Source organism: Thalassophryne amazonica, chromosome 1 (genome assembly GCF_902500255.1).
Source record: "Thalassophryne amazonica chromosome 1, fThaAma1.1, whole genome shotgun sequence".
Lineage (NCBI taxonomy): Eukaryota > Metazoa > Chordata > Actinopteri > Batrachoidiformes > Batrachoididae > Thalassophryne > Thalassophryne amazonica.
In genome coordinates, this window is record NC_047103.1 from 119,681,099 (window position 1) to 119,708,565 (window position 27,467).

Consider the following 27,467-nt stretch of genomic DNA (forward strand, 5'->3'; position numbering starts at 1 on the left):
GTTTTTTTTTTAAGTAAAAAGAGGTGATTTTTTTTTCTGACTTCAATCACGTCTCTCCAGGCCAGACACCTTGTAAAAAGGGTGTTAATCTTCTCGCTGCAGGTGCTGATCAACTCGTTCCAGCTCTCAGCCGAAGCAGTGATGGATCTGACACGTCCAGCAGCAGTAATTTGCTACAATTTAATTTCTCCCGCAGATCCGCCATCAGAAGCTCCCCACTGGAATATCACCCTGTATGTCGGTCCCTGGTGGCTGAGCCAAGTGATTTGAAAATGACGCACCTTCTTTTCTGGTGTTCGATCTCCTGCGGGCTCTGGGTTGACCGTGTCATGAATCATTGACCCTGCAGCCGCAGAAAACACTACCCAGTCGGTGGAAGTAAGTGCCACCCGTGGGGTTCCTCGAGTGGCGGTTTGACCCTCACCCAGGGTATATATCCCTACGTTGTAACGATAGGGATCGAACATGTATGATAAATGTTCATGCACCTCCAGGGTGTACGTCAAATCTTCCTCAGGTATCGGCAGGCTCAAGCGACTGAAATACATCCTCGCTTTTTTTGGAGTGTGGGCTCCGTCGGAGGTTGAAGTGACGTTCACGGGCGTCTCACAGAGGTATCGAAGGATCGGAGTTCGTCCAGCCATGCTGAGTGCTTCATGTCAGCCGGTTATCGAAGAGGGGATTTTTAAACCATGTCTTCGGACAGAGTCGTCACAGGGGAGTTTAATTTACCACCGCGGATGGAGACACCGCACTCATCGATCAGGTAATTTACCGGCACGGGGGGAGAGTTACGCGGTCAGCGCCCCAATACATGTCCACGAGGTCACTGGACAGACGATATTTTTTCCACTCATAAATATTTTGCCGTGTTTTTCTTAAAACAGAAAACAGATGATGAAAAACACTTACTGGTGCCTTTTGCTCTAAAAAAACACCCCCCTCCTTCTCTACCATCTGGTGTGACACACACACACACACACACACACACACACACACACACACACACACACACACACACACACACACACACACACACACACACACACACACACACACACACACACACACACACAGTTCTAACCTCTGACACAGTCACTACACACGCACACACACACACACACACACACACACACACACACACACACACACACACACACACACACACACACACACACACACACACACACACACACACACACACACACACACACACAGTTCTAGCCTCTGACACAGTCACTACACACACACAGACACACACGGGATCATGTTCCGGTGAGGAGCGTCTTGTTTCAGTGAGAGGCTATTTCTTTAATTAATAATAAAAAAAAAGCTTTTATTTTAACATCTATTAGGTATTAACGTTAGTTGGGCTCATGGGATGTTATGCAAAAGAATCATGTGACACCTGGGGCTCTCGGTGCAAAGACTTAACCCTCCCTCCATTACATTAAAGAGGGGGTTATTTTTTAATTGTTCTTTAATTTAAGAATTTAAAAATATTAAAGGGGTATTAAAGTATTCACATTTAATTAAAGCATAACTCGATATTTCTGTGATTAGTAAATTAAAGAAATCCTTAAGAATTAAAAAAATATTAAAGGGGTATTAAAATATTCACGTTTAATCAGTAAAGTAAAGAAAATCTCCCATAATTGTGTAAAAGATATGGGTATTTTTAAATCGTTCTTTAATTCAGGAATTAATAAAACCTAAAAGGACATGCTTTAATTTAAGAATTAATATTAAAGGGGTATTAAAATATTAGACACTGTTTTAGATATTCAGGTTAAATTATTTCATAATTAGTTAATTCTTTAATTAATACATTAAAAAAATCACCCCATAATTACATTAAAAAAGATACAGTATTTTTTTTAATCATTCTTTAATTCGAGAATTAAAAAATATAAAAGGATATTAAAATATTAGACGCAGGTGAGAGGGGGTGGGGAGGTGGGGTGGGGTTTGCAGGTGGGACTTGAGGCAGGGCTTGAGGCGGGGCTTGGAGGCAGAGCTTGGGGGTGGGGCTGGGGGGAAGGGGTGGGGGGTGACCTTTGATCTTTAGGTCGTAAATCAGGGGGCCCAACCCTTAGATGTGACATAAGGTGGGTTCGTTTTCGCTCTCACACAGACACATGCAAGCACGCACGCACACATGCACGGACGCACAGAGAGGCCACTTGGCTATTATAATATAGATTATTGTTATTATTCATATATTATTATTATATATATTATATATTATGTTAACCAAGAACTCATTGTCATTGTTACAGAGGAACATCAAAGTTTTCTATAGTAACAAATTTATTATTCATTTTTGTTACTATGTAAAAAAGTATTAATTATGGAAACATCAAAGCTTTGTAATGTATATGTAATATAATGTATGTAAAGTGGCAAGTACAACTAATCAAAAATTAAACTTGATGTAAAACAACAACAAAACAAAAAACATGAAAGTATATTTGTCAGGATTTTTCTTTGGAAACTGCCATATGTACACTTGCAGGATTTGATGCACATTTGATGCAGGCTGTTGTCTCGTGTGTTTTGGGGTAGATGCCTTGTTTCTCTTGGCTGGGCAAATATATGTCATAAAATCAGGTGAGCTAAAATTGTGGAGCGCCGTGGTGAAAGTTGGATTTCAATTAACTTTGACCGCGGTGCACAGCTATGCCTTTTTCTGTTTTGCTTATAGCCCTGTCACATAGCCAGAATCATGCAGAATGCTGTCAGAATGATGAATGGGCGCACATCCGAAAAGTGTCGGGTTTCAGTTCCAAAAAGGTCTGATAGCCATCTGCAAGAGACCACACAGTTGGTCAAAATCAGCCGGTGGCCCCGAGTGTGTTGCACATGTGCGCTGTGTTCCCACGTGCACAAACCATTGCAGCGGCATCATGCATGCCTGCCCGTCGGCTCGATGTTTTTGTGGTTCGCTCATATGAGCTGTTCTGCCGTGAGTAGCCCTGAATTGTACTTATTCATACTATGTGTGAAGGGGCCCTTAACAATGGAAATCTAACACTTACAAATTTGCTGTGGAAAAAAAAAAAAACCCACCATAGTGAAGTTAATTTATGTGCTGTCACAAAAGAATTGGTGCAAACAAATATGCAGTTGTATGTAAAAGTTTGGGCACCCCTGATGATTTCCATGATTTTCCTTTATAAATCATTGGTTCAGGAATGAACCAATGACTCTTGTGGACGTAACTGTAGATGCATTATAGTCTGAGATGAAGGAGCTCTGGATTGCTGTTGCTTTACTGCCAGTTGATTAAAGGAGCAACTTTATTTTTTAAATAATCTCACAGATTAGAGGGAGTGAAATCTGTGATTCTGATGATTCAGTGAAAACACTTATTTTGTGCAAACTTCGGACAACCCAAGTGCTGTGTTAAACCAGAAAAATCAGCCTTCTCCATCGCGGCCCTCAACCTCTGGAACTCACTGCCCCAACAACTCTGCGACTGCCCGGACCTCCCCATTTTCAAGAAAGGAATAAAAACCCACCTGTCCAGCTCTGCTTTTAATATTTGAAATTATTGTTTTTATCCTGCTTTTATGGTGGTTTAAATTGTACTGTACAGCGTCTTTGAGTGTTTTGAAAAGAGCTTTCTAAATAAAATGTATTATTTATTATTATTACCACATGCTAAGCCCTACCTGGAATGATAATGACGAACATGGGCAAGATTTTTAGGGAACCAGCCATGATTGTTGAAGTTTTGGTGTGAACAATGTTCTTTGCTGCTAGAACACGTTGCACAATGACTTGATCTGTACACAAGTACCTGCAATGCACACCAGAGACATTTACAGTTAGTGAAAGATTACCAACCAACAGCAGCATAACAACTGTGAAGATGTGAGGAGACGTGATGGTTGTCTATATTCATTTCGTTTTGACATGTGGGAACTGCACTGTGGAATTGTAGACAGCATGGGCTATGTAAGCAAAGTGGCAAAAAGGGAATAATGTGAAAGTCATCCAGAAATATCACAGTAATCCGCACACACACTATATATATATACACACACACACACACACACACATGTGTGTGTTGCCCATGGGGATCCGTGGACTCGAGATTGAGTAGTGTTTATAAAATAGGTATTGGTGATTTTTGTAGTAAGGGTGGTAATAAATTAAGCAAAACTTGTATAATGAGTTGGAATGGCGTCCAGAACATTTTTAGAACCTTAGACCTCAACAATTTTTAGAAGATGAACTCAACCCTTTTATTTCCTGTTAATTATGTAATTTTTTTATGTTAATTTACTGTCTTAATGTATTTATAAATTGTTTAGGTTCTTGTTATCATATACACACTATGATTATTAAAATAATTATAATTATTAATATGTCTATGTCACGGACATGAATGAGTGAAGTTCTTCAGCATCTCACCATGTCATTTAGGTCCTTCAGACCCCCCAACTACGGCCCTCTTAACACCCCGCCATTTTAAGCATTTTCTTTATTTGCCTCTCGCATGCCTGGAAAGTCCTCACAATCTAACAATGTCATTTAGGTCCTTCAGACTGTGGTTCTGGGGAGTACTAGCATGGCTAAAAACCTTCAGCTTCTGGGGGCTTTGCCTCCCAGACCCCCCAACTATTTCAACTCAGTTTATTACATTTATATAGCGCCAAATAACAACAAAGCTGCCTCAAGGCGCTTAACACAAGTAAGGTCTAACTGTACTCCTAGAGCAAGCATGCAGGCAACAGTGGTAAGGAGAAACTCCCTCTGGTGATATTGAGAAAGAAACCTTTAGCAGACCAGACTCAAAGGGGTGACCCACTGCGTATGCCATTCTAACAGTTACAAGACATTTAACAAAGTTTTATAAAGTTTGGAAAAGACAAAACATCTGCTGCAACAGTTTCAGGCATGGGATCCCATTGTCTCCTCTTTTCTCTTTTTTTAATTTTTCTTTTCTTTTTTCAAATTGAGACAAACAAAAAGTTACACAAAACCCTTACAGAGATTAAACATACCACAGCAAAACCTGAAAAACAGGTTAATCTCCTGTACTGTTTATTAAAAAGCTCCTGTACTGTTTGTTAAAAGCCTTCAGTTAATTCAAAATGCTGCAGCTAGAGTACTGACGGGGACTAGAAGGAGAGAGCATATCTCACCCATATTGGCCTCTCTTCATTGGCTTCCTGTTAATTCTAGAATATAATTTAAAATTCTTCTTCTTACTTATAAGGTTCTGAATAATCAGGTCCCATCTTATCTTAGGGACCTCGTAGTACCATATCACCCCAATAGAGCGCTTCGCTCTCAGACTGCAGGCTTACTTGTAGTTCCTAGGGTTTGTAAGAGTAGAATGGGAGGCAGAGCCTTCAGCTTTCAGGCTCCTCTCCTGTGGAACCAGCTCCCAATTCAGATCAGGGAGACAGACACCCTCTCTACTTTTAAGATTAGGCTTAAAACTTTCCTTTTTGCTAAAGCTTATAGTTAGGGCTGGATCAGGTGACCCTGAACCATCCCTTAGTTATGCTGCTATAGACGTAGACTGCTGGGGGGTTCCCATGATGCACTGTTTCTTTCTCTTTTTGCTCTGTATGCACCACTCTGCATTTAATCATTAGTGATCGATCTCTGCTCCCCTCCACAGCATGTCTTTTCCTGGTTCTCTCCCTCAGCCCCAACCAGTCCCAGCAGAAGACTGCCCCTCCCTGAGCCTGGTTCTGCTGGAGGTTTCTTCCTGTTAAAAGGGAGTTTTTCCTTCCCACTGTAGCCAAGTGCTTGCTCACAGGGGGTCGTTTTGACCGTTGGGGTTTTACATAATTATTGTATGGCCTTGCCTTACAATATAAAGCGCCTTGGGGCAACTGTTTGTTGTGATTTGGCGCTATATAAAAAAATTGATTGATTGATTGATACTGTTTATGTGTTCAAAATTATTTTCCGGTTTCAGTGTTGACTGTAAATTTAGCATTTCCGGTTTCAGTGTCGACTTTCCACTGAATTCCCATGAAATCTCCACTATTTATGTAATATCTCCTTTTTTTAATTAATTTTTTTTTAACTGAGAGAAACAAAAAGTTACACAAAAACCTTACAGAGGACAAACATATCAGTGCAAAAACAACACAATGAAAAACAGGTTAATATCCTCTGCTGTAGCTCCAGAAGTGTTCAACATTTTAGCTACATTTTCTTGTTTCACTGTGGACTCAAAATTTGGCACTTCCTGTGTCAGTGTCAACTTGCCACTGAATTCCTGTGAGATCCTACGAGATCTCCTCTATTGTCAAACCAGGAAGTTTTTGTTGTATGGCTGGGGGTGCCTGGCTGCCTTTTGTTTCTGTCTTCTGTTCTGTCTTTTGTTTTTCCTTCCAGGTGGCTTGCGTTCAGGACTGAGTGGCTGTGTGGCTGAGCTATCAGGACCTCACCCTGATCACCTGAGGCTGGTCATGTGCAGCTCGTCAGGACTCACAGCTGTGGTGCATCTACATGGATTGGGGCATGGTTGCATTTAAGGCTGGAGTACACAGTGTGTATTTGCCAGAGACTCGACCTTGTGACCAGACGGGTGAGATCGTCGTCTCGAGAGCCATCTCATCATCATGGATGCAGAGACCGTACCAGGTTTGATGCATGCTCTGTGAAAGAGGAGGGGGTGAGGTCTCACGCTCGTCAGCACACTTCCTGAGGTACTTTAGGTTTTGTGACTAACATTAGTACAGTCAGTAAATGTGGTGTCCCTCACACCTTATTATATTGAGCTGTTATGTTAGTCGTTTAATCAGCTTCCACTGCAGTGAAGAATGTGAACTGGGTGTTCCATGCCTGCAGGGTGGGAAGCTGATTAGTGATTAAGCCAGGAAGTGTTTGCTGTTTATGTACACCTTTGAGTGGTCTCTCTGTGTGTGGAGTGTGGACTCACATAATGGTTTCTTCTTTCACAGACTCGGTTTGTCGCGGCCACCTGCGGGGTGTCGGCGGGGTCCTTGGGTCCGAACTGTTTCTGGCTCCGGACCGTTTGTGCTGCTGGGAGCACACCGTCATTCCACCACGCCAGACCGCACACTCATTTGTTATATTGTAGCACATCACTGTTATGTTATTAAATTCAGTTATCCTTTGTACCGTGCTCTGCTTATTTCATACTGGGTCCTTCAAATGCTGGTCGGTTCTCCGTCCTGCGTCCGACACATAACAAGTTTTGACATATCCTGTTTCACTGTGGACTCAAAATTTGGCACTTCCTGATTGGGACCCCCTGTACTATGAGCGAGCTCACACCGTAATTATTATTATTATTTTATTTCTCCTTCTGTTTTGTCATTTGATATTTAAATGGACCACAGTGGAAATAAGTGTTTTCACTTTCTTGTGTCATTAATGTATTTTTAACAGTGGTAGGCACAGCTAACCAAAAAATTAGCTTTGATAACCTCTAACACACACACACACACACACACACACACACACACACACACACACACACACACACACACACACACACACACACACACACACACACACACACACACACACACACACACTTTTTCCACACAGCAAAATAATCATTAAAATGATCTACTATAGCTTTCTTTTCCATAACATTTGTATCAGTATTTGTATCTATCTATCTTTGACAACTTTATTTTTTGATGATTTCATTTAAGAGCTTCCAAGTACCTTTAATGTTTGTTTTACTTTTTTTCCCTAATAAATCAATGTAATACTGCCTTTTACAAGATCGCACATAAAAACCAGGCGGCTTTTCATGGCTTTCAGTTGAGTGAGTATCTGAGAAATTGTTTAACAGCTGGACATGTTCCAACTTGTCGTTAAGGCTTCCAACGGAGGTGTTTTTCCTGTGGTGGTGCGACGCGCCGGCTGCCTGCCGATGCGCCAATCCGTCCGCACATCTTTCATTACAAAATCTCCTTTAACAGTGGAATGTCCGGATAAACTGCTGATCCTGACCTCTTCTGAAAGTTCTCTGTTCTCTCACGACGTCCTGGGTCAACAGAGGCTTAAATTTGGAGGTTTTCAGCTCGAAACAGGCTGACGATGGCACCTCGGAGCGCTGCGCGACGTCCCGCTCCGTGGGAAGTACTTAAAGCGAAAGTAACACTCCATAATCTCTCATTAGCTGTTAAAATTTTCAATCAATCAATCAATTTTTATTTATATAGCGCCAAATCACAACAAACAGTTGCCCCAAGGCGCTTTATATTGTAAGGCAAGGCCATACAATAATTACGTAAAAACCCTAACGGTCAAAACGACCCCCTGTGAGCAAGCACTTGGCGACAGTGGGAAGGAAAAACTCCCTTTTAACAGGAAGAAACCTCCAGCAGAACCAGGCTCAGGGAGGGGCAGTCTTCTGCTGGGATTGGTTGGGGCTGAGGGAGAGAACCAGGAAAAAGACATGCTGTGGAGGGGAGAAGAGATCAATCACTAATGATTAAATGCAGAGTGGTGCATACAGAGCAAAAAGAGAAAGAAACACTCAGTGCATCATGGGAACCCCCAGCAGTCTAAGTCTATAGCAGCATAACTAAGGGATGGTTCAGGGTCACCTGATCCAGCCCTAACTATAAGCTTTAGCAAAAAGGAAAGTTTTAAGCCTAATCTTAAAAGTAGAGAGGGTGTCTTTCTCCCTGATCTGAATTGGGAGCTGGTTCCACAGGAGAGGAGCCTGAAAGCTGAAGGCTCTGCCTCCCATTCTACTCTTACAAACCCTAGGAACTATAAGTAAGCCTGCAGTCTGAGAGCGAAGTGCTCTATTGGGGTGATATGGTACTATGAGGTCCCTAAGATAAGATGGGACCTGATTATTCAAAACCTTATAAGTAAGAAGAAGAATTTTAAATTCTATTCTAGAATTAACAGGAAGCCAATGACGAGAGGCCAATATGGGTGAGATATGCTCTCTCCTTCTAGTCCCTGTTAGTACTCTAGCTGCAGCATTTTGAATTAACTGAAGGCTTTTCAGGGAACTTTTAGGACAACCTAATAATAATGAATTACAATAGTCCAGCCTAGAGGAAACAAATGCATGAATTAGTTTTTCAGCATCACTCTGAGACAAGACCTTTCTAATTTTAGAGATATTGCGTAAATGCAAAAAAGCAGTCCTACATATTTGTTTAATATGCGCTTTGAATGACATATCCTGATCAAAAATTACTCCAAGATTTCTCACAGTATTACTAGAGGTCAGGGTAATGCCATCCAGAGTAAGGATGGGGTTAGACACCATGTTTCTAAGATTTGTGGGGCCAAGTACAATAACTTCAGTTTTATCTGAGTTTAAAAGCAGGAAATTAGAGGTCATCCATGTCTTTATGTCTGTAAGACAATCCTGCAGTTTAGTTAATTGGTGTGTGTCCTCTGGCTTCATGGATAGATAAAGCTGGATATCATCTGCATAACAATGAAAATTTAAGCAATGCCGTCTAATAATACTGCCTAAGGGAAGCATGTATAAAGTGAATAAAACTGGTCCTAGCACAGAACCTTGTGGAATTCCATAATGAACCTTAGTCTGTGAAGAAGAGTCCCCATTTACATGAACAAATTGTAATCTATTAGATAAATATGATTCAAACCACTGCAGCGCAGTGCCTTTAATACCTATGGCATGCTCTAATCTCTGTAATAAAATTTTATGGTCAACAGTATCAAAAGCAGCACTGAGGTCTAACAGAACAAGCACAGAGATGAGTCCACTGTCTGAGGCCATAAGAAGATAATTTGTAACCTTCACTAATGCTGTTTCTGTACTATGATGAATTCTGAAACCTGACTGAAACTCTTCAAATAGACCATTCCTCCGCAGATGATCAGTTAGCTGTTTTACAACTACCCTTTCAAGAATTTTTGAGGGAAAAGGAAGGTTGGAGATTGGCCTATAATTAGCTAAGATTGCTGGGTCAAGTGATGGCTTTTTAAAAGCCTATGGTACATAGCCAACTAATAAAGATAGATTGATCATATTTAAGATTGAAGCATTAATTAATGGTAGGGCTTCCTTGAGCAGCCTGGTAGGAATGGGGTCTAATAGACATGTTGATGGTTTGGATGAAGTAACTAATGAAAATAACTCAGACAGAACAATCTGAGAGAAAGAGTCTAACCAAATACCGGCATTACTGAAAGCAGCCAAAGATAACGATACGTCTTTGGGATGGTTATGAGTAATTTTTTCTCTAATAGTTAAAATTTTATTAGCAAAGAAAGTCATGAAGTCATTACTAGTTAAAGTTAAAGGAATACTCGGCTCAATAGAGCTCTGACTCTTTGTCAGCCTGGCTACAGTGCTGAAAAGAAACCTGGGGTTGTTCTTATTTTCTTCAATTAGTGATGAGTAGTAAGATGTCCTAGCTTTACAGAGGGCTTTTTTATAGAGCAACAGACTCTTTTTCCAGGCTAAGTGAAGATCTTCTAAATTAGTGAGACGCCATTTCCTCTCCAACTTACGGGTTATCTGCTTTAAGCTGCGAGTTTGTGAGTTATACCACGGAGTCAGGCACTTCTGATTTAAAGCTCTCTTTTTCAGAGGAGCTACAGCATCCAAAGTTGTCTTCAATGAGGATGTAAAATTATTGAGGAGATACTCTATCTCACTTACAGAGTTTAGGTAGCTACTCTGCATTGTGTTGGTATATGGCTTTAGAGAACATAAAGAAGGAATCATATCCTTAAACCTAGTTACAGCGCTTTCTGAAAGACTTCTAGTGTAATGAAACTTATTCCCCACTGCTGGGTAGTCCATCAGAGTAAATGTAAATGTTATTAAGAAATGATCAGACAGAAGGGAGTTTTCAGGGAATACTGTTAAGTCTTCAATTTCCATTCCATAAGTCAGAACAAGATCTAAGATATGATTAAAGTGGTGGTGGGTGGACTCATTTACATTTTGAGCAAAGCCAATTGAGTCTAATAATAGATTAAATGCAGTGTTGAGGCTGTCATTCTCAGCATCTGTGTGGATGTTAAAATCGCCCACTATAATTATCTTATCTGAGCTAAGCACTAAGTCAGACAAAAGGTCTGAAAATTCACAGAGAAACTCACAGTAACGACCAGGAGGAAGATAGATAACAACAAATAAAACTGTTTTTTGGGACTTCCAATTTGGATGGACAAGACTAAGAGTCAAGCTTTCAAATGAATTAAAGCTCTGTCTGGGTTTTTGATTAATTAATAAGCTGGAATGGACGATTGCTGCTAATCCTCCGCCTCGGCCCGGGCTACGAGCATTCTGGCAGTTAGTGTGACTTGGGGGTGTTGACTCATTTAAACTAACATATTCATCCTGCTGTAACCAGGTTTCTGTAAGGCAGAATAAATCAATATGTTGATCAATTATTATATCATTTACTAACAGGGACTTAGAAGAGAGAGACCTAATGTTTAATAGACCACATTTAACTGTTTTAGTCTGTGGTGCAGTTGAAGGTGCTATATTATTTTTTCTTTTTGAATTTTTATGCTTAAATAGATTTTTGCTGGTTATTGGTGGTCTGGGAGCAGGCACCGTCTCTACGGGGATGGGGTAATGAGGGGATGGCAGGGGGAGAGAAGCTGCAGAGAGGTGTGTAAGACTACAACTCTGCTTCCTGGTCCCAACCCTGGATAGTCACGGTTTGGAGGATTTAAGAAAATTGGCCAGATTTCCAGAAATGAGAGCTGCTCCATCCAAAGTGGGATGGATGCTGTCTCTCCTAACAAGACCAGGTTTTCCCCAGAAGCTTTGCCAATTATCTATGAAGCCCACCTCATTTTTCACCGAAAACCAGCTGAATTTCTCAAATGGTGTCCACTTTGATGTGCCTCACAGGTTCTGAAAAAATTTTGATCAAAGAAAGCGTCAGTCTCTCAGGAAGTTCCCAGACAAAAGAAATCTGATGAGAGGGGTGGACCACTCCTCACTTAAAGCCTGCCCACAGGCGAATGACGCAACCGACAGGCGTGAAAAAACTCACGCATGCGCAGGAGGGTTCAAGGTTGGCTGATGCAATCGCACGTGATTCAAATCCATGTAGTTTTTGAAAAAAATAAAAAAGGTCGGATACTTTTCTAATAGACCTCGTATACGAGGTCTGTCCGTAAAGTATAGGTCCTTTTTATTTTTTTCAAAAACTATATGGATTTCATTCATATGTTTTTACGTCAGACATGCTTGAACCCTCGTGCGCATGCGTGAGTTTTTCCACGCCTGTCGGTGACGTCATTCGCCTGTGAGCACTCCTTGTGGGAGGAGTCGTCCAGCCCCTCGTCGGAATTCCTTTGTCTGAGAAGTTGCTGAGAGACTGGCGCTTTGTTTGATCAAAATTTTTTCTAAACCTGTGAGACACATCGAAGTGGACATGGTTTGAAAAATTAAGCTGGTCTTCAGTGAAAATTTTAACAGCTGATGAGAGATTTTGAGGTGATTCTGTCGCTTTAAGGACTTTTCACGGTGCGAGATGTCGCGCAGCTCTCTCAGGCAGCGTCATCAGCCTGTTTCAAGCTTAAAACCTCCACATTTCAGGCTCTGTTGATCCAGGACATCGTGAGAGAACAGAGAAGTTTCAGAAGAAGTCCGTTTCAGCATTTTATCCGGATATTCCACTGTTAAAGGAGATTTTTTTAATGAAAGACGTGCGGGCGGATTGCAGCGTCGGCTCGCAGCCGCCGCGACGCTCCGTCACGGGAAAAACACCTCTGTTGGAAGCCTTGAGGACAAGTTGGAACATCTCCAGCTGATAAACAATTTCTCATATACTCACTCCACTGAAAGCCATCAAAAGCCAACTGGATTTTAACAAATGGTTATCAACACGGAGGTGTTTTTCCTGTGCCGCCGCGCTGCGTCGGCTGCATCCCGACGCGCGGACCCGTCCGCACATCTTTCATTAAAAAAATCTCCTTTAACAGTGGAATATCCGGATAAAATGCTGAAACCGACTTCTTCTGAAACGTCTCTGTTCTCTCACAACGTCCTGGATCAATAGAGCCTGAAATGTGTAGGTTTTAAGCTTGAAACAGGCTGATGACGCTGCCTGAGAGCGCTGCACGACGTCTCGCACCGTGAAAAGTCCTTAAAGCGACAGAATCACCTCAAAATCTCTCATCAGCTGTTAAAATTTTCACTGAAAACCAGCTTAATTTTTCGAACCATGTCCACTTCGATGTGTCTCACAGGTTTAGAAAAAATTTTGATCAAACAAAGCGCCAGTCTCTCAGCAACTTCTCAGACAAAGGAATTCCGACGAGGGGCTGGACGACTCCTCCCACAAGGAGTGCTCACAGGCGAATGACGTCACCGACAGGCGTGGAAAAACTCACGCATGCGCACGAGGGTTCAAGCATGTCTGACGTAAAAACATATAAATGAAATCCATATAGTTTTTGAAAAAAATAAAAAGGACCTATACTTTACGGACAGCCCTCATATATATATATATATATATATAATTATTTTATTTTTTAGAGGAGTCTAATATTTTTAAAAAATTTGATGTCTTCAAATAATAAAACATATAAAAGCCTAATACCTTATATTGAGACTACACATGTGGCGTGCAAGATCTTGGGAAAGTACCAAATGGAGCAAGGAATCTGGCCCAGTAAGAATCCTGGCCAAGGCATGTTTGGATCGGCTGGGCCTCCAAGTATCTTCAATGCATTTGGGTTTGGGTGTAGGTGGTCATGGCAAGATTCAGACAAGGTCAGGTTGGGTGATGACAGCAAGATGGATGTGATGTTTGGAGTAGCTTCCATGTACTTGGCTTTCACCCCTTAAAAAGAGATAGAAGAACATGTTTAGGAAAAGGACAACATGATGTGATTATTTTAAATTATGCTGTAGTATTAATTCAGTTTATTATGGAATCAAGAACCACCTCTTTTACAGCTTCCCCACCCCAAACTAAACCAAACCAACAAAATAGGCCAAACGTAATGTACGCGAATATCACAGGACAACAAAGCAAAGTGTATACATTATGGTGTGCATTTCAGTGCAGTGAATGAGGAGCAGGAGTTGCACAGCACTGCACAGGTTGATGCATCTGTGGTTGATGCAGAAACTGAGTGAGAGAGAAGTAAGTATATAATGAGGTCACATTTTACAGTTGTATGCAAAGGTTTGGGCACCCCTGATAATTTTCATGATTTTCATTTATAAATCATTGGTTGTCTGGATCAGAGATTTCAGTTAAATATATCATATAGCAGACGAACACACTGATATTTGATAAGTGAAATGGAGTTTCTATTATTTACAGAAATTGTGCAATTATTTAAGCAAAATTAGGCAGGTGCATGTTGTGTGGGCCGCCAGAAGAGGAGGTACTGCTGGCCCACCACCACCAGATGGCGCTCTGCTTGGAGTGCGGGCTTCAAGCACGAGAGGGTGTCGGAGCAACGGAGAGTGACAGCTGTCATTCATCATCTGCACCAGCTGTCACTCAGTCACCACATCACCATAAAAGCCGGACTACAACTCCACCTCCCCGCCGAGAAATCAGCAACCAAGAGGTAATCTTCTCTGTGGTAAATTTCTCTGCTAACGTAACTCTTCCTTGCAGCCGCTTGCCCTGTGGTGTTCTTATCGGAGCTGGAGAAGGGTGTGACCGCGACGACTTCGCATCACGCTCCGTAGCAGATAAGTGGTTACACAGGAGCTGCACGAGTGTGTGATTGGAGGTGGAGGTGCTCCCTCCTTGGAGAACATTGATTGTGAGTGGACTACTGAGTGTGCGGATTCACACTCACCTGGATTTTCTCTGTTCTCTGCCAGCAGTACCAGGGTCGACAGCCGAAGGCAGAGGCCACCTGGGGACTCGGGACTTGGCGGCTCCGGTGTTCTTCAGGCCCGCTGGTGGTGGAAGCTGTGTGGGAATCAGCTCTTCTCTCACCAGAGGTCTTCTATCTTCGAGCCTGCCCACATGTCACCTGGTGTATCATTGGCAATCCATATCTCTGTCTGTATTCCGTTGTGTGTTTCCACAACATTAAATTGTTACTGGTTGGCTTATCCATTGTCCGTTGCTTAGCGCCCCCTGTTGTGGGTCCGTGTCATGACACCTTCCCAACAGTGCATAAATTTGGGCACCCTTGTCATTTCATTGATTTGAATACATTTAGCACTAATTACTGGAACACAAATTGGTTTGATAAGCTCATTGTCCCTTGACCTCCTTACACAGGTGAATCCAATCATGACAAAGGGTATTTAGGTGGCCATTTGCAAATGTTTCCCCTCTTTGCATCTCTTCTAATGAGTGGCAACATGGAAGCCTCTAAAGGACTCTTAAATGACCTGAAAACAACGATTGTTCAACATCATGGTTTAGGGGAAGAATACAAAAAGCTATCTCAGAGATTTCAGCTGTCAGTTTCCACTGTGAGGAACATAGTGAGGAAACGGAAGGCCGCAGGCACAGTACTAGATAAGACTCGAAGTGGCAGGCCAAGAAAAATCTTCGATTAGCTGAAGCGAAGGATGGCGAGAACAGTCATAGTCAACCCACAGACCTGCTCCAAAGACCTACAACATGATCTTGCTGCAGATAGTGTCTCTGTGCAAAGTGCGCTGTATAGGTGAATAATGCACAAAGAGATGCTGTATGATGCTGTAATGCAGAGGAAGCCTTTTCTGCGTACATGCCACAAACAGAGTTGCTCGAGGTATGCTGAAGCACATTTGGATAGGGCTGGGTGCTGAACTTTGTTTTTTTTTTTTTTTGTGGCACTGACCAAAATACTTCAGTAGTACCGAGTGTCGAAACATGCCTCATCTTTCGATGCAAATGTTGGTACCCAGAGGTTAATCACATGCAAGAAGAGCGGTTGACAGCCGTTCTCCTTTCAGCATTCAAATCTGCCTGTGGACGCTACACAGCATGAGCAGCCTGATTCAAAATCTCCACCTCTGGACTCTACTTCATCTGTGAGTACCAACAACGTGCATCGATTTGAAGCAATGAAGCACTGTTCCAACCCGCTGCTTCAGTTCTTTGCTTCACTGCCTTTCAGAAGCGCTTCTTAACTCCTCTCAGAGCCATTAAAATATGCCAATCATGAGTCACTTTTGTGCGGATTAAAGTCACTAACTGAGACTCCTGTCTTGTTTTGAGAAAGAAACGAAATGAAAATCATCCTCCTTTCGGTTCTCACAGCATTAAACGCTGCGCTGCTCCCTGCCGTCATGTTAGAAAGCTAGACTCTGATCGGAATTAATAACTTCAAAGCGAATCAAATGACACCTCTTTCCAAACATTTTAATACAAACAATAAACTACAATCAATCAAAACCTTTTTTTCCTCTCCAAATGAGATGTCCTGCACTGACGTGCAGCAGCAGGCTGAGTTCAGCTCATAGGTATGGAGAGACAATCCTGCCAAAATGTCTGAAAGGAAATGCTTTTGACAAAAACTACAGTGTTTTCAAGTATTCTTTTGCACTGGAAATTATTTGTTCTTTATTTTTTCTGTAAGAAAACTGCTTGAAATAGAAAATTACCAAAGCTGAAAAATAAAACTCAAGATTTGTACGATGTGTAATGTAATTTTCTTTTTGTTAGAATTGATCTTATAAATTGGTATTGAAAAAAGTAACATTCAGGAACTGGTGTCGAAGTGAAGGGATTGGAATTGGTACCGGTATCAAAAATTTTTGATTGATACCCAGCCCTACATTTGGACAAGCCAGCTTCATTTTGGAATAAGGTGTTGTGGACTGATGAAACTAAAATTGAGTTATTTGGACATAACAAGGGGTGGTATGTATGGCTGAAAAAGAACACAGCATTCCAAGAAAAATGCTTGTTACCTACAGTAAAAGTTGGAGGTGGTTCCATCATGCTGTGTGGCTGTGTGGCCAGTGCAGGTACTGGGAATCTTGTTAAAGTTGAGAGACACATGGATTCCAGTCATTATCAGCAGATTCTTGAGAACAATGTTCATGAATCAGTGACAAAGTTGAAGTTGCGCCGGCGCTGGATCTTTCAACAATGACCCTAAACATTGCTCAAAATCTACTAAGGCATTCATGCAGAGGAACACGTACCTCTACCCCCAGACCTGAATATTATTGAAAATCTGTGGTGTGATTTTAAGCGGGTTGTCCAAGATGTTTTGTAAAGAAGAATAGTCCAAAATACCTTCAACCAGAATCCAGACTCTCATTGGAAGCTATAGGAAGCATCTACAGGCTGTTATTTCTGCAAAAGGAGGATCTACTAAATACTAATGTATTTTTTTCTGTTGGGGGTGATTAGGGAGAGCAGCAGCCCATATGCATCCCCCATCATGCTTGTCAAAAAGAAGGGTGGTAGCCTCCGCATGTGTGTTGATTACAGGCAATTAAACAGTAAAACCATGAAGGATGCTTTCCCTCTGCCTCGCATCGAGGAGTCTCTGGATGCTCTGACTGGGGCTCACTGGTTTTAGACCGTGGATGTTACCAGCGGATACAATCAGGTTCTTGTTGCAAAGGAAGATCGAGCCAAAATGCCATTTTGTACATGGCTTGTTTGAGTGGGACTGTATGCCCTTCAGGCTCTGTAATGCTCCGAGCACCTTCCAGAGATTAATGCAGAGGATTTTCGGTGATCAGCAGTGCCAGTGATTGCTGCTTTACCTGGATGACATCATGGTCTTTTCCTCCACTGTTATATGGAATATGGAAAATTATAGCTCCATGAAGTTGGAGTTCTTGGTGCTCAAGTGGGCCATGACTGAAAAATTTAGAGAATATCTGCTTGGTCATAAGTGTGTGGTCTACACTGAGAACAGTCCATTGAGTCACCTTTCCTCTGCTAAGCTCGGTGCCACAGAACAACGCTGGGCAGCCCAACTCACGCAGTTCAATTTTGACATCCATTATCGAACCAGTAGGGTTAACAGGAACGCTGATGCATTGTCCCATCAGCACCCTCCTGGTCCATCGGACCTGGAAGCTATGCTCTCTGGCACATCCATTCCTGTACCCTTACAGCAAGCACTGCAACCTAGTGCAGCTGAAGCGGTTCAGGGTGCTGTTGTTGCTCTGCCTCATTATGCTCCCCGTGACCTCTCCAGACTCCAACAGGCTGACCCTGTCATCCAGGAACTCTTGGCTTTTTTGGTGCAGAAGCGGCACCCAACTCATGCAGAGTGCAAAGAACTCCCTCACCCTGCACTGGTCCTGCTCCGCCAGTGGGACCGCCTGGTGGAGAAGAGTGGCATGCTGTATCGGCGGGCCTTTCACCCCGATAGCGCCGAGGGGGTTTTGCGGCTGTTGTTGCCTGTGGCATTGAAAGAAGAGGTGCTAACTGAAGTACACCAGAGACATGGTCACCAAGGTGTTGAGAGGACCTTAGAGCTATTGTGTCTATGCTGCTACTGGCCAGGCATGTCCTCTGACATGGCACAGTGGTGCCAGTCCTGTGATAGGTGCCAGGTTGCCAAAAACACCCAATCAGCTGCTCTCAGCTTTATGGGGCACCTGCTTGCATCTTGGCCAAATGAGATCTTAGCCATGGACCTTACGGTGCTGGAACCTACTAATACAGTTCTTGAGAATGTCCTCATTATGATGGATGTTTTTGGTAAATAAACACTGGCCATTCCCACACGTAACCAATGTGCACCTATGGTGGCACAAGTTTTAGTCACGGAATGTTTTTTTTAAGTTTGGGGTCCCCGCTCATATTCAGTCTGACCAGGGTCATAACTTTGACTGATCCAGCAGCTTTGCAGTCTATATGGCATTGAACAGTCCCTTACAATGCCATAACATCCAGCTGGCAATGGGGCAGTGTGAACGGTTCAATCGAACCCTCCACAACCTGCTGCGTACTCTGCCCGTTTCTCAGAAATGTGAGTAACACTCCTGTCTACCTCAACTACTTTTCTCATATAACACCACTTCCCATCAGTCAACTGGTGAATCTCCATTCTTTTTAAGGTTTGGACAAGAGCCTAGGCTCCCAGCTGATTTTATGTTGGGCCATGTCCAAGATCCAGTTAGGAGTGGTGTCTCTGAATGGATCCAGGAGCACCAAGCCCATTTGCACATGGGGTGCCAGAGAGAGGTTGAGGGTGGCAGCGGAGTGTCGATGGAACAACTACAATCAGCAGGTCCGGCATGTTCCCTTGCAGAAGGGGCAGTTGGTGTTACTGTGGGACTTTAGTGTAAAAGGGCCATAATAAAATTCAGGATTTCTGGGATTCTGTTTTGTATCAAGTCCTAAAAGCACCAAAAGACAGGGGCTCAGTGTATACTATTGCCCCTGCAGAAGACGAACCCTGTTGAAGGTGGTGGCTGGAGTTGGTACCCCTGCTGACCTTGGTCCCCTTCCTCCTGAAGGAGAACTTCTGGAGGAGGAACTGCCAGAAAGTGATTTGTTTGTGGTAACGCACGAGATTCCTCATGGGACCCCTAGTCACATGGCTGCAGTGACTCCAAGCACCTCACCATTGCAGCCTTTGCAGGGCTGCGCAGTTCTTTTGGAGCAGGTGCCTTTAGTTCCTCCTGCTCCTGAGATGGCAGACTTGCCATCTGCCCCATTGGCAATTCCACAAACTGTGCCTGTGAATGCCAGTGGGGGAGCAATTACACGAACTGCATGGTTAACAGCAGGCCAACACTTCAACAGGAACCGTCTACCTAAGCCTGTGGGTGAAGCGGTGAATGGGGTGGTGGGTGTTTCTGGGCCAGTGTCCAATGCTATGATTGCACTCTTTAGACCTTGGGATTAGTTTTAGGCTGAATCGATGCATCGTCGGGGTGCGACGATAAAAAAAGCGGGGGTAGAATGTAGCAGGAAGAGTGTCCTCCTCTCCCCTGATTGTCATTTGGTTCACCCAATCCTCACTAGGGGTGTACTTTAAAAAGAGGAGCAGTTGCCTTAGTGGCTGTCTCCCTCCTGGCTCTGTACAGCATTGCGCAGGCACCTTTAGCCGCTCCACTTCCACCACCTGGTTGTTTGCTTCACTCTGTGCTCATTTATGTTGCAGTGCTATGCTGCTTATCAACCTCATTGTTTGTTAGCTGCTAATGATTTAATTCTGCAGCACGTCAACATGCAGCTAGCTGCCAGCCTCCTTCCTTGTGCCACCTGGCTACGTGCCTTACTTTCCGCAACTCAGGTATGTTGCTGTAATCGCACTGCCTGAAAGAAGGCTAAAAGAGGCTATAGCTCACCATCATGTTTGTAACGTTACAGCATACGGTAAACCTGTAATATTGTGCCATGGGCAAACGTAATCTACAGGCTGTTACCACGACGTCATCAACTGTGGTACTCCTCCCTCCCTTCCTGTGACCAAACAGCTCTCTTACTGGTAAGTAGCACTACACATTCGCAATGCACATATTATAGCTTCTCAGCAGTTTAATAACTCGTAATGTCATGGTAGATTCCTGGGGTGGACAGCAGTTCTGTGATCAGCTGCACAGGACCGCTGCTGCTTTTCTTTACATTGCTTTAGTGTTGTTTGGTACTGCATCGGACCATGCTAACGGATGCCCTCTGATAGCTAACTTAGACACCTGCAATATACCCAGGTCGTCTGGTGCAGTGGACACCAGGTTGTTTAGAGTTCCTTTTATCTTGTGATCATTCTTAATTATAAACAATCTGTTGTTAATTTTATATATTTAGAAATAAAATTTTGAATTATTGCAACTTGCAACCATGTCTCTGCCTCTCCTTTTTACCCAAGTTTGAGAGTCTCTCCTTGGCGTCCTGTAAGGGGTCGCCACAATCTGTAGCAAGGTCCGGATTGAAAAGATGTTCCCGCTAGCTTGGCTAACGGGGAATTCCCCTTTGGCTGACCTGGTAGAGTTCTGGTCTTTAGTTTGAGCAGTCCGTGGTTCAATCCCACTGCCGTCCTGGCCACAAAGGTCCTCCAGTCACACATCTAATAACATGTATGTAATTGCATACCTAACGTATTATAATATAACATGTAAAATATGGTACCGGTTGCATCTCAGGGTTTTTGAACATTGTTGAACTGCTGCTTGTATGCTGATCTCACCAGCATACATGACTGTAACACAATAATTTGATATGGTGTGTGTTCTGTGTTGTCTATTTTGATGTATGTACTGTACAGGATTTTAGCTAGGACCATTTTAGTGGCAGGTAAAGTATATGATTGCGGCTTATAGCTTCTGTGGCTCCCCGAAGCTATAGGGTTTTATACCACTAAAACATTCTCGGCAAGCCTTATTTTAACTAATTTTGGGTGGTTTTAGATGCACTGAATGCAAGAATAATAAACAAAAAGTTATATTTATGTTGTAATATTTGTAAGATCAAAGTTCTTTTTGCATGTTTCTGTCAAAGTCTAAGTTAATAAATTAAATAACATATTAACATATTGAAAATATTAACAACACATTAATATTTAATGAACATAGCATTTGATCAGGTTTCAGCCCCAGGGTGGTGTCAGTTCTATTTTCCCTTCCCGCAGTTCATTATTCTAGTCATTAGTTTTGTTCTGAATTTATCATTTATTTTCTGTTCAGTATTCTGTAGTCTCTGATTTTGTTTTCTGTTTATTTTGTATTTTCTCTTTCTCATACTTTACTCATGTGGTTTAGTGTTTTGCTTTCATTTCTTGTTTAATTTTCTGCTTCTTAAAATGTAGTCTTTAGTTGTTTCATTTCTTTGCTGTTCTGTACATTGTTTGTCTCGGGTTTTGTTTTCTGTTATGCTGTTTATCCATAGGTTACTTTGCTATGTTTATTATCTTTTAGACTTTAGCCATGTGTTTAGTTTGCTACCTTTATAGTCATTGATTTCGTTCACTTACACTCTTGCACCTGCCTGATAAATCTTTGTCACTGTCTTCATGTATCACTCCCTCACTCTTGCATCTCTTCCCTCTTCTTGGATTCACCTGACCACGCCTCCCTTCTATAACATTTTTCCACACATGCACCTTGTTACCCTAATTACAGCACCTGTGTATTTAAGCCCTTCACTTTCTCCACTCCCCTGCCAGTTCATCATGATCCTTTTATCCACATTCCAGCCTTTTGCTTTTTGTCTTGTTTTTGCCTCATTGTGTTTCGTCCTTGCTTTGTTTACCAGACCTGGTTTTTGCCTCAGCCTATGATACAGTATCTCGCAGTGTTTTTGAACCCAACTTGTCTCTCAACCACATTTTTGCCTAGCACTTATCTGAACCTCTGCTTCGTTGCCTGCCTTCCCATGTACTGTACCCCTGCTTGTGAAAATGATAAAGATTATTTTCTACTTCTAACACCTTGTCCTCAAGTCTGCATTTTGTGCCCTCCCACATTCTGTGCCATGCATCCTCAAGTCTCGGCACATTTACTACCTTCTTTAAAAATGACACGCAGTAGTTTTTAATCGAGTGAAGCAGGCAGTTTTTCTGTCATCCTGGCAAATTTTGTTTTTTTCAACAATTTGAGTGGGATTGCATTACTTTTTCTTTTTTAAAAATATAACACCTAATTGTCAAACCTGCTGTTTTAACCCTATTCAGGACTTTTGGGGTCCCATGGCAATTGCTTCGTCCATATTGTGCTCACTAAAGTCTTGAATAGGGTTAAATGAAAAACTTTCTGAATCAGTTTTACTTTCCTTTCACTGATGCTGTCTCTCACTCTCTCTCTCTCTTTCTTAAGCGTCTACTGTTTACAAACTCAGAGCTTTTTGGAAACACAAAGCCTTTCAACTGTAAAATAAACTAAATTTCTGAATGTGACCTCTGGAGGACTTTCTTGGCGGCGTCAATTTTTTTTTCCCGTCAGCTCAGAGCGGAGCAGAGACGTTTTCCAGCTGCTCCCATTCACAGCTCTGTGGCCACAGATCGCGCTGACTGTCTGATCTCTGTTGTTTGTGATTTGATGCGAAGAAAATGAGAAATATATTACTTATTACTTTAATTATTGGTTTAAAATTGCAAAACTATGAAGCTATAAGCTTGAAATACAACCGAGTTGGTACATTTTCAGCAACATTTCAGTTCATTTTTCAGAAATTCTGTGTTGGGTGGCACAGCCAATTTGAACGTGAGAGCTGGGCGGAAATTTGCAGTACCAGGCGGGGCTGCCCGGCGCCGCCCACTGGGGCTAGAACCCTGGTATTGTACATTCATATCATATTATCATGCAGCATATGGCTGGCAGGAGGAGCCTGATTAAGTTGGTTTGGTTTACTTCTGCGGGGCTGCAAAGGGGTTGTTTTTCTTAGCTCACATAGTAATGCACAAGTGTAAGCAATGACCTTCTAGTCCTCCCACTTTGAAGAAGCTGATGGCCGCTAGACAAAGTGCTCCAACAACCATAATGACAGCCTGGACTGTGTCTGTGTAGATGACAGCAACCAGACCTCCAGTCACTGTCAGAAGACCAGTCATGGCAATGAGCAGGATGATTGACAGGTAGAGGTTCCACCCTAAAGACTCCTGTATGAACAAGGCACCAGCATAGAGGGCCACGGACAACTTGGTAAGTATGTAGACCAAGAGAGATAAAATGGCGAAATACAACTGTAATCGTCTCCCACCATACCGTCTGTCCAGGAATTCTGGCATGGTATAAACTCCAGAATGAATATAGACAGGGATAAATATCCACCCTAACAGCTGGAGCAACAGCACAGCGTTGAGTTCCCATGCAGCCACACTGAGCCCGATAGCAGCACCTGATCCAGCCAGTCCAATGAAATGCTCACTTCCTATGTTGCTGCCCAGTTCATAGTAAGTCTAAGTCCCTGTTGGTAAATGATATAATAATTGATCAACATATTGATTTATTCTGCCTAACAGAAACCTGGTTACAGCAGGATGAATATGTTAGTTTAAATGAGTCAACACCCCCGAGTCACACTAACTGTCAGAATGCTCGTAGCACGGGCCGGGGCGGTGGATTAGCAGCAATCTTCCATTCCAGCTTATTAATTAATCAAAAACCCAGACAGAGCTTTAATTCATTTGAAAGCTTGTCTCTTAGTCTTGTCCATCCAAATTGGAAGTCCCAAAAACCAGTTTTATTTGTTATTATCTATCGTCCACCTGGTCGTTACTGTGAGTTTCTCTGTGAATTTTCAGACCTTTTGTCTGACTTAGTGCTTAGCTCAGATAAGATAATTATAGTGGGCGATTTTAACATCCACACAGATGCTGAGAATGACAGCCTCAACACTGCATTTAATCTATTATTAGACTCTATTGGCTTTGCTCAAAAAGTAAATGAGTCCACCCACCACTTTAATCATATCTTAGATCTTGTTCTGACTTATGGTATGGAAATAGAAGACTTAACAGTATTCCCTGAAAACTCCCTTCTGTCTGATCATTTTTAATAACATTTACATTTACTCTGATGGACTACCCAGCAGTAGGGAATAAGTTTCATTACACTAGAAGTCTTTCAGAAAGCGCTGTAACTAGGTTTAAGGATATGATTCCTTCTTTATGTTCTCTAATGCCATATAACAACACAGTGCAGAGTAGCTACCTAAACTCTGTAAGGGAGATAGAGTATCTCGTCAATAGTTTTACATCCTCATTGAAGACAACTTTGGATGCTGTAGCTCCTCTGAAAAAGAGAGCTTTAAATCAGAAGTGTCTGACTCCATGGTATAACTCTCAAACTCGTAGCTTAAAGCAGATAACCCGTACGTTGGAGAGGAAATGGCGTCTCACTAATTTAGAAGATCTTCACTTAGCCTGGAAAAAGAGTCTGTTGCTCTATAAAAAAAGCCCTCCGTAAAGCTAGGACATCTTTCTACTCATCACTAATTGAAGAAAATAAGAACAACCCCAGGTTTCTTTTCAGCACTGTAGCCAGGCTGACAAAGAGTCAGAGCTCTATTGAGCTGAGTATTCCATTATCTTTAACTAGTAATGAGTTCATGACTTTCTTTGCTAACAAAATTTTAACTATTAGAGAAAAAATTACTCATAACCATCCCAAAGACATATTGTTATCTTTGGCTGCTTTCAGTGATGCCGGTATTTGGTTAGACTCTTTCTCTCCGATTGTTCTGTCTGAGTTATTTTCATTAGTTACTTCATCCAAACCATCAACATGTTTATTAGACCCCATTCCTACCAGGCTGCTCAAGGAAGCCCTACCATTATTTAATGCTTCGATCTTAAATATGATCAATCTATCTTTGTTAGTTGGCTATGTACCACAGGCTTTTAAGGTGGCAGTAATTAAACCATTACTTAAAAAGCCATCACTTGACCCAGCTATCTTAGCTAATTATAGGCCAATCTCCAACCTTCCTTTTCTCTCAAAAATTCTTGAAAGGGTAGTTGTAAAACAGCTAACTGATCATCTGCAGAGGAATGGTCTATTTGAAGAGTTTCAGTCAGGTTTTAGAATTCATCATAGTACAGAAACAGCATTAGTGAAGGTTACAAATGATCTTCTTATGGCCTCGGACAGTGGACTCATCTCTGTGCTTGTTCTGTTAGACCTCAGTGCTGCTTTTGATACTGTTGACCATAAAATTTTATTACAGAGATTAGAGCATGCCATAGGTATTAAAGGCACTGCGCTGCGGTGGTTTGAATCATATTTGTCTAATAGATTACAATTTGTTCATGTAAATGGGGAATCTTCTTCACAGACTAAAGTTAATTATGGAGTTCCACAAGGTTCTGTGCTAGGACCAATTTTATTCACTTTATATATGCTTCCCTTAGGCAGTATTATTAGACGGTATTGCTTAAATTTTCATTGTTACGCAGATGATACCCAGCTTTATCTATCCATGAAGCCAGAGGACACACACCAATTAGCTAAACTGCAGGATTGTCTTACAGACATAAAGACATGGATGACCTCTAATTTCCTGCTTTTAAACTCAGATAAAACTGAAGTTATTGTACTTGGCCCCACAAATCTTAGAAACATGGTGTCTAACCAGATCCTTACTCTGGATGGCATTACCCTGACCTCTAGTAATACTGTGAGAAATCTTGGAGTCATTTTTGATCAGGATATGTCATTCAAAGCGCATATTAAACAAATATGTAGGACTGCTTTTTTGCATTTACGCAATATCTCTAAAATCAGAAAGGTCTTGTCTCAGAGTGATGCTGAAAAACTAATTCATGCATTTATTTCCTCTAGGCTGGACTATTGTAATTCATTATTATCAGGTTGTCCTAAAAGTTCCCTAAAAAGCCTTCAGTTAATTCAAAATGCTGCAGCTAGAGTGCTGACGGGGACTAGAAGGAGAGAGCATATCTCACCCATATTGGCCTCTCTTCATTGGCTTCCTGTTAATTCTAGAATAGAATTTAAAATTCTTCTTCTTACTTATAAGGTTTTGAATAATCAGGTCCCATCTTATCTTAGGGACCTCGTAGTACCATATCACCCCAATAGAGCGCTTCGCTCTCAGACTGCAGGCTTACTTGTAGTTCCTAGGGTTTGTAAGAGTAGAATGGGAGGCAGAGCCTTCAGCTTTCAGGCTCCTCTCCTGTGGAACCAGCTCCCAATTCAGATCAGGGAGACAGACACCCTCTCTACTTTTAAGATTAGGCTTAAAACTTTCCTTTTTGCTAAAGCTTATAGTTAGGGCTGGATCAGGTGACCCTGAACCATCCCTTAGTTATGCTGCTATAGACGTAGACTGCTGGGGGGTTCCCATGATGCACTGTTTCTTTCTCTTTTTGCTCTGTATGCACCACTCTGCATTTAATCATTAGTGATCGATCTCTGCTCCCCTCCACAGCATGTCTTTTTCCTGGTTCTCTCCCTCAGCTCCAACCAGTCCCAGCAGAAGACTGCCCCTCCCTGAGCCTGGTTCTGCTGGAGGTTTCTTCCTGTTAAAAGGGAGTTTTTCCTTCCCACTGTAGCCAAGTGCTTGCTCACAGGGGGTCGTTTTGACCGTTGGGGTTTTACATCATTATTGTATGGCCTGGCCTTACAATATAAAGCGCCTTGGGGCAACTGTTTGTTGTGATTTGGCGCTATATAAAAAAAAATTGATTGATTGATTGATTGATAGTATGATTGGCAAGGAAGTAGCCTTTCACTGTGTTCCGATTGGCTCTCCGCATTGCCAAGAAGCCAATCATTAACACCAAGATGAAGTAGATTGCTACAACAGCAAAGTCTGCTACTTCCATGGAAACAGCACTGGCCATGTTTATTGCCCGTGCAGATTGTTTCCAGATGAAAGGTCTTTTCACTTTAGTAATTTACTTCAATTTGCTTTCAGTAAAATGTGTTGTGTTAGCAGTATTTTAATATGATAACGTTTACATGTTTAACTGAAGAAATGCTCTATTCTAATTTTAATGTTTAAAAAAGTGGGTGAGCTGTGCTGCAAAGCTTTATTCTCTGAGATATAACAAAAAATCTTAAAAGCTTTCTTCTGTCAGCAGTGGATTATGGCAAAATCTTTTCACTAACTTAATGTTCTTTTATAGTCAGTGTCAACTTTGGGAAACAACGACCTGTCATCTTACAGAATGGTGGCACAATATAGTCGTGTTCA

At 42.1% G+C, this 27,467-nt stretch overlaps 1 protein-coding gene across 1 annotated transcript in view; it reads right to left on the reverse strand.

Moving 5' to 3' along the window:
* The window catches only part of LOC117513619 (sodium/myo-inositol cotransporter-like), a 91,846-nt gene extending 64,686 nt beyond the window's left edge, over nucleotides 1-27,160 (reverse strand). Inside the window, exons 1-4 of the mRNA XM_034173844.1 lie at nucleotides 26,939-27,160; nucleotides 23,229-23,689; nucleotides 13,574-13,769; nucleotides 3,675-3,802 (exon numbers count right to left, since the gene is read on the reverse strand). Of these exons, the coding sequence (XP_034029735.1) occupies nucleotides 3,675-3,802; nucleotides 13,574-13,769; nucleotides 23,229-23,689; nucleotides 26,939-27,114 (961 nt within the window). The 5' untranslated portion in view covers nucleotides 27,115-27,160. The remainder of the gene's footprint in view (nucleotides 1-3,674; nucleotides 3,803-13,573; nucleotides 13,770-23,228; nucleotides 23,690-26,938) is intronic.
* Nucleotides 27,161-27,467: the final 307 nt, after the last annotated feature.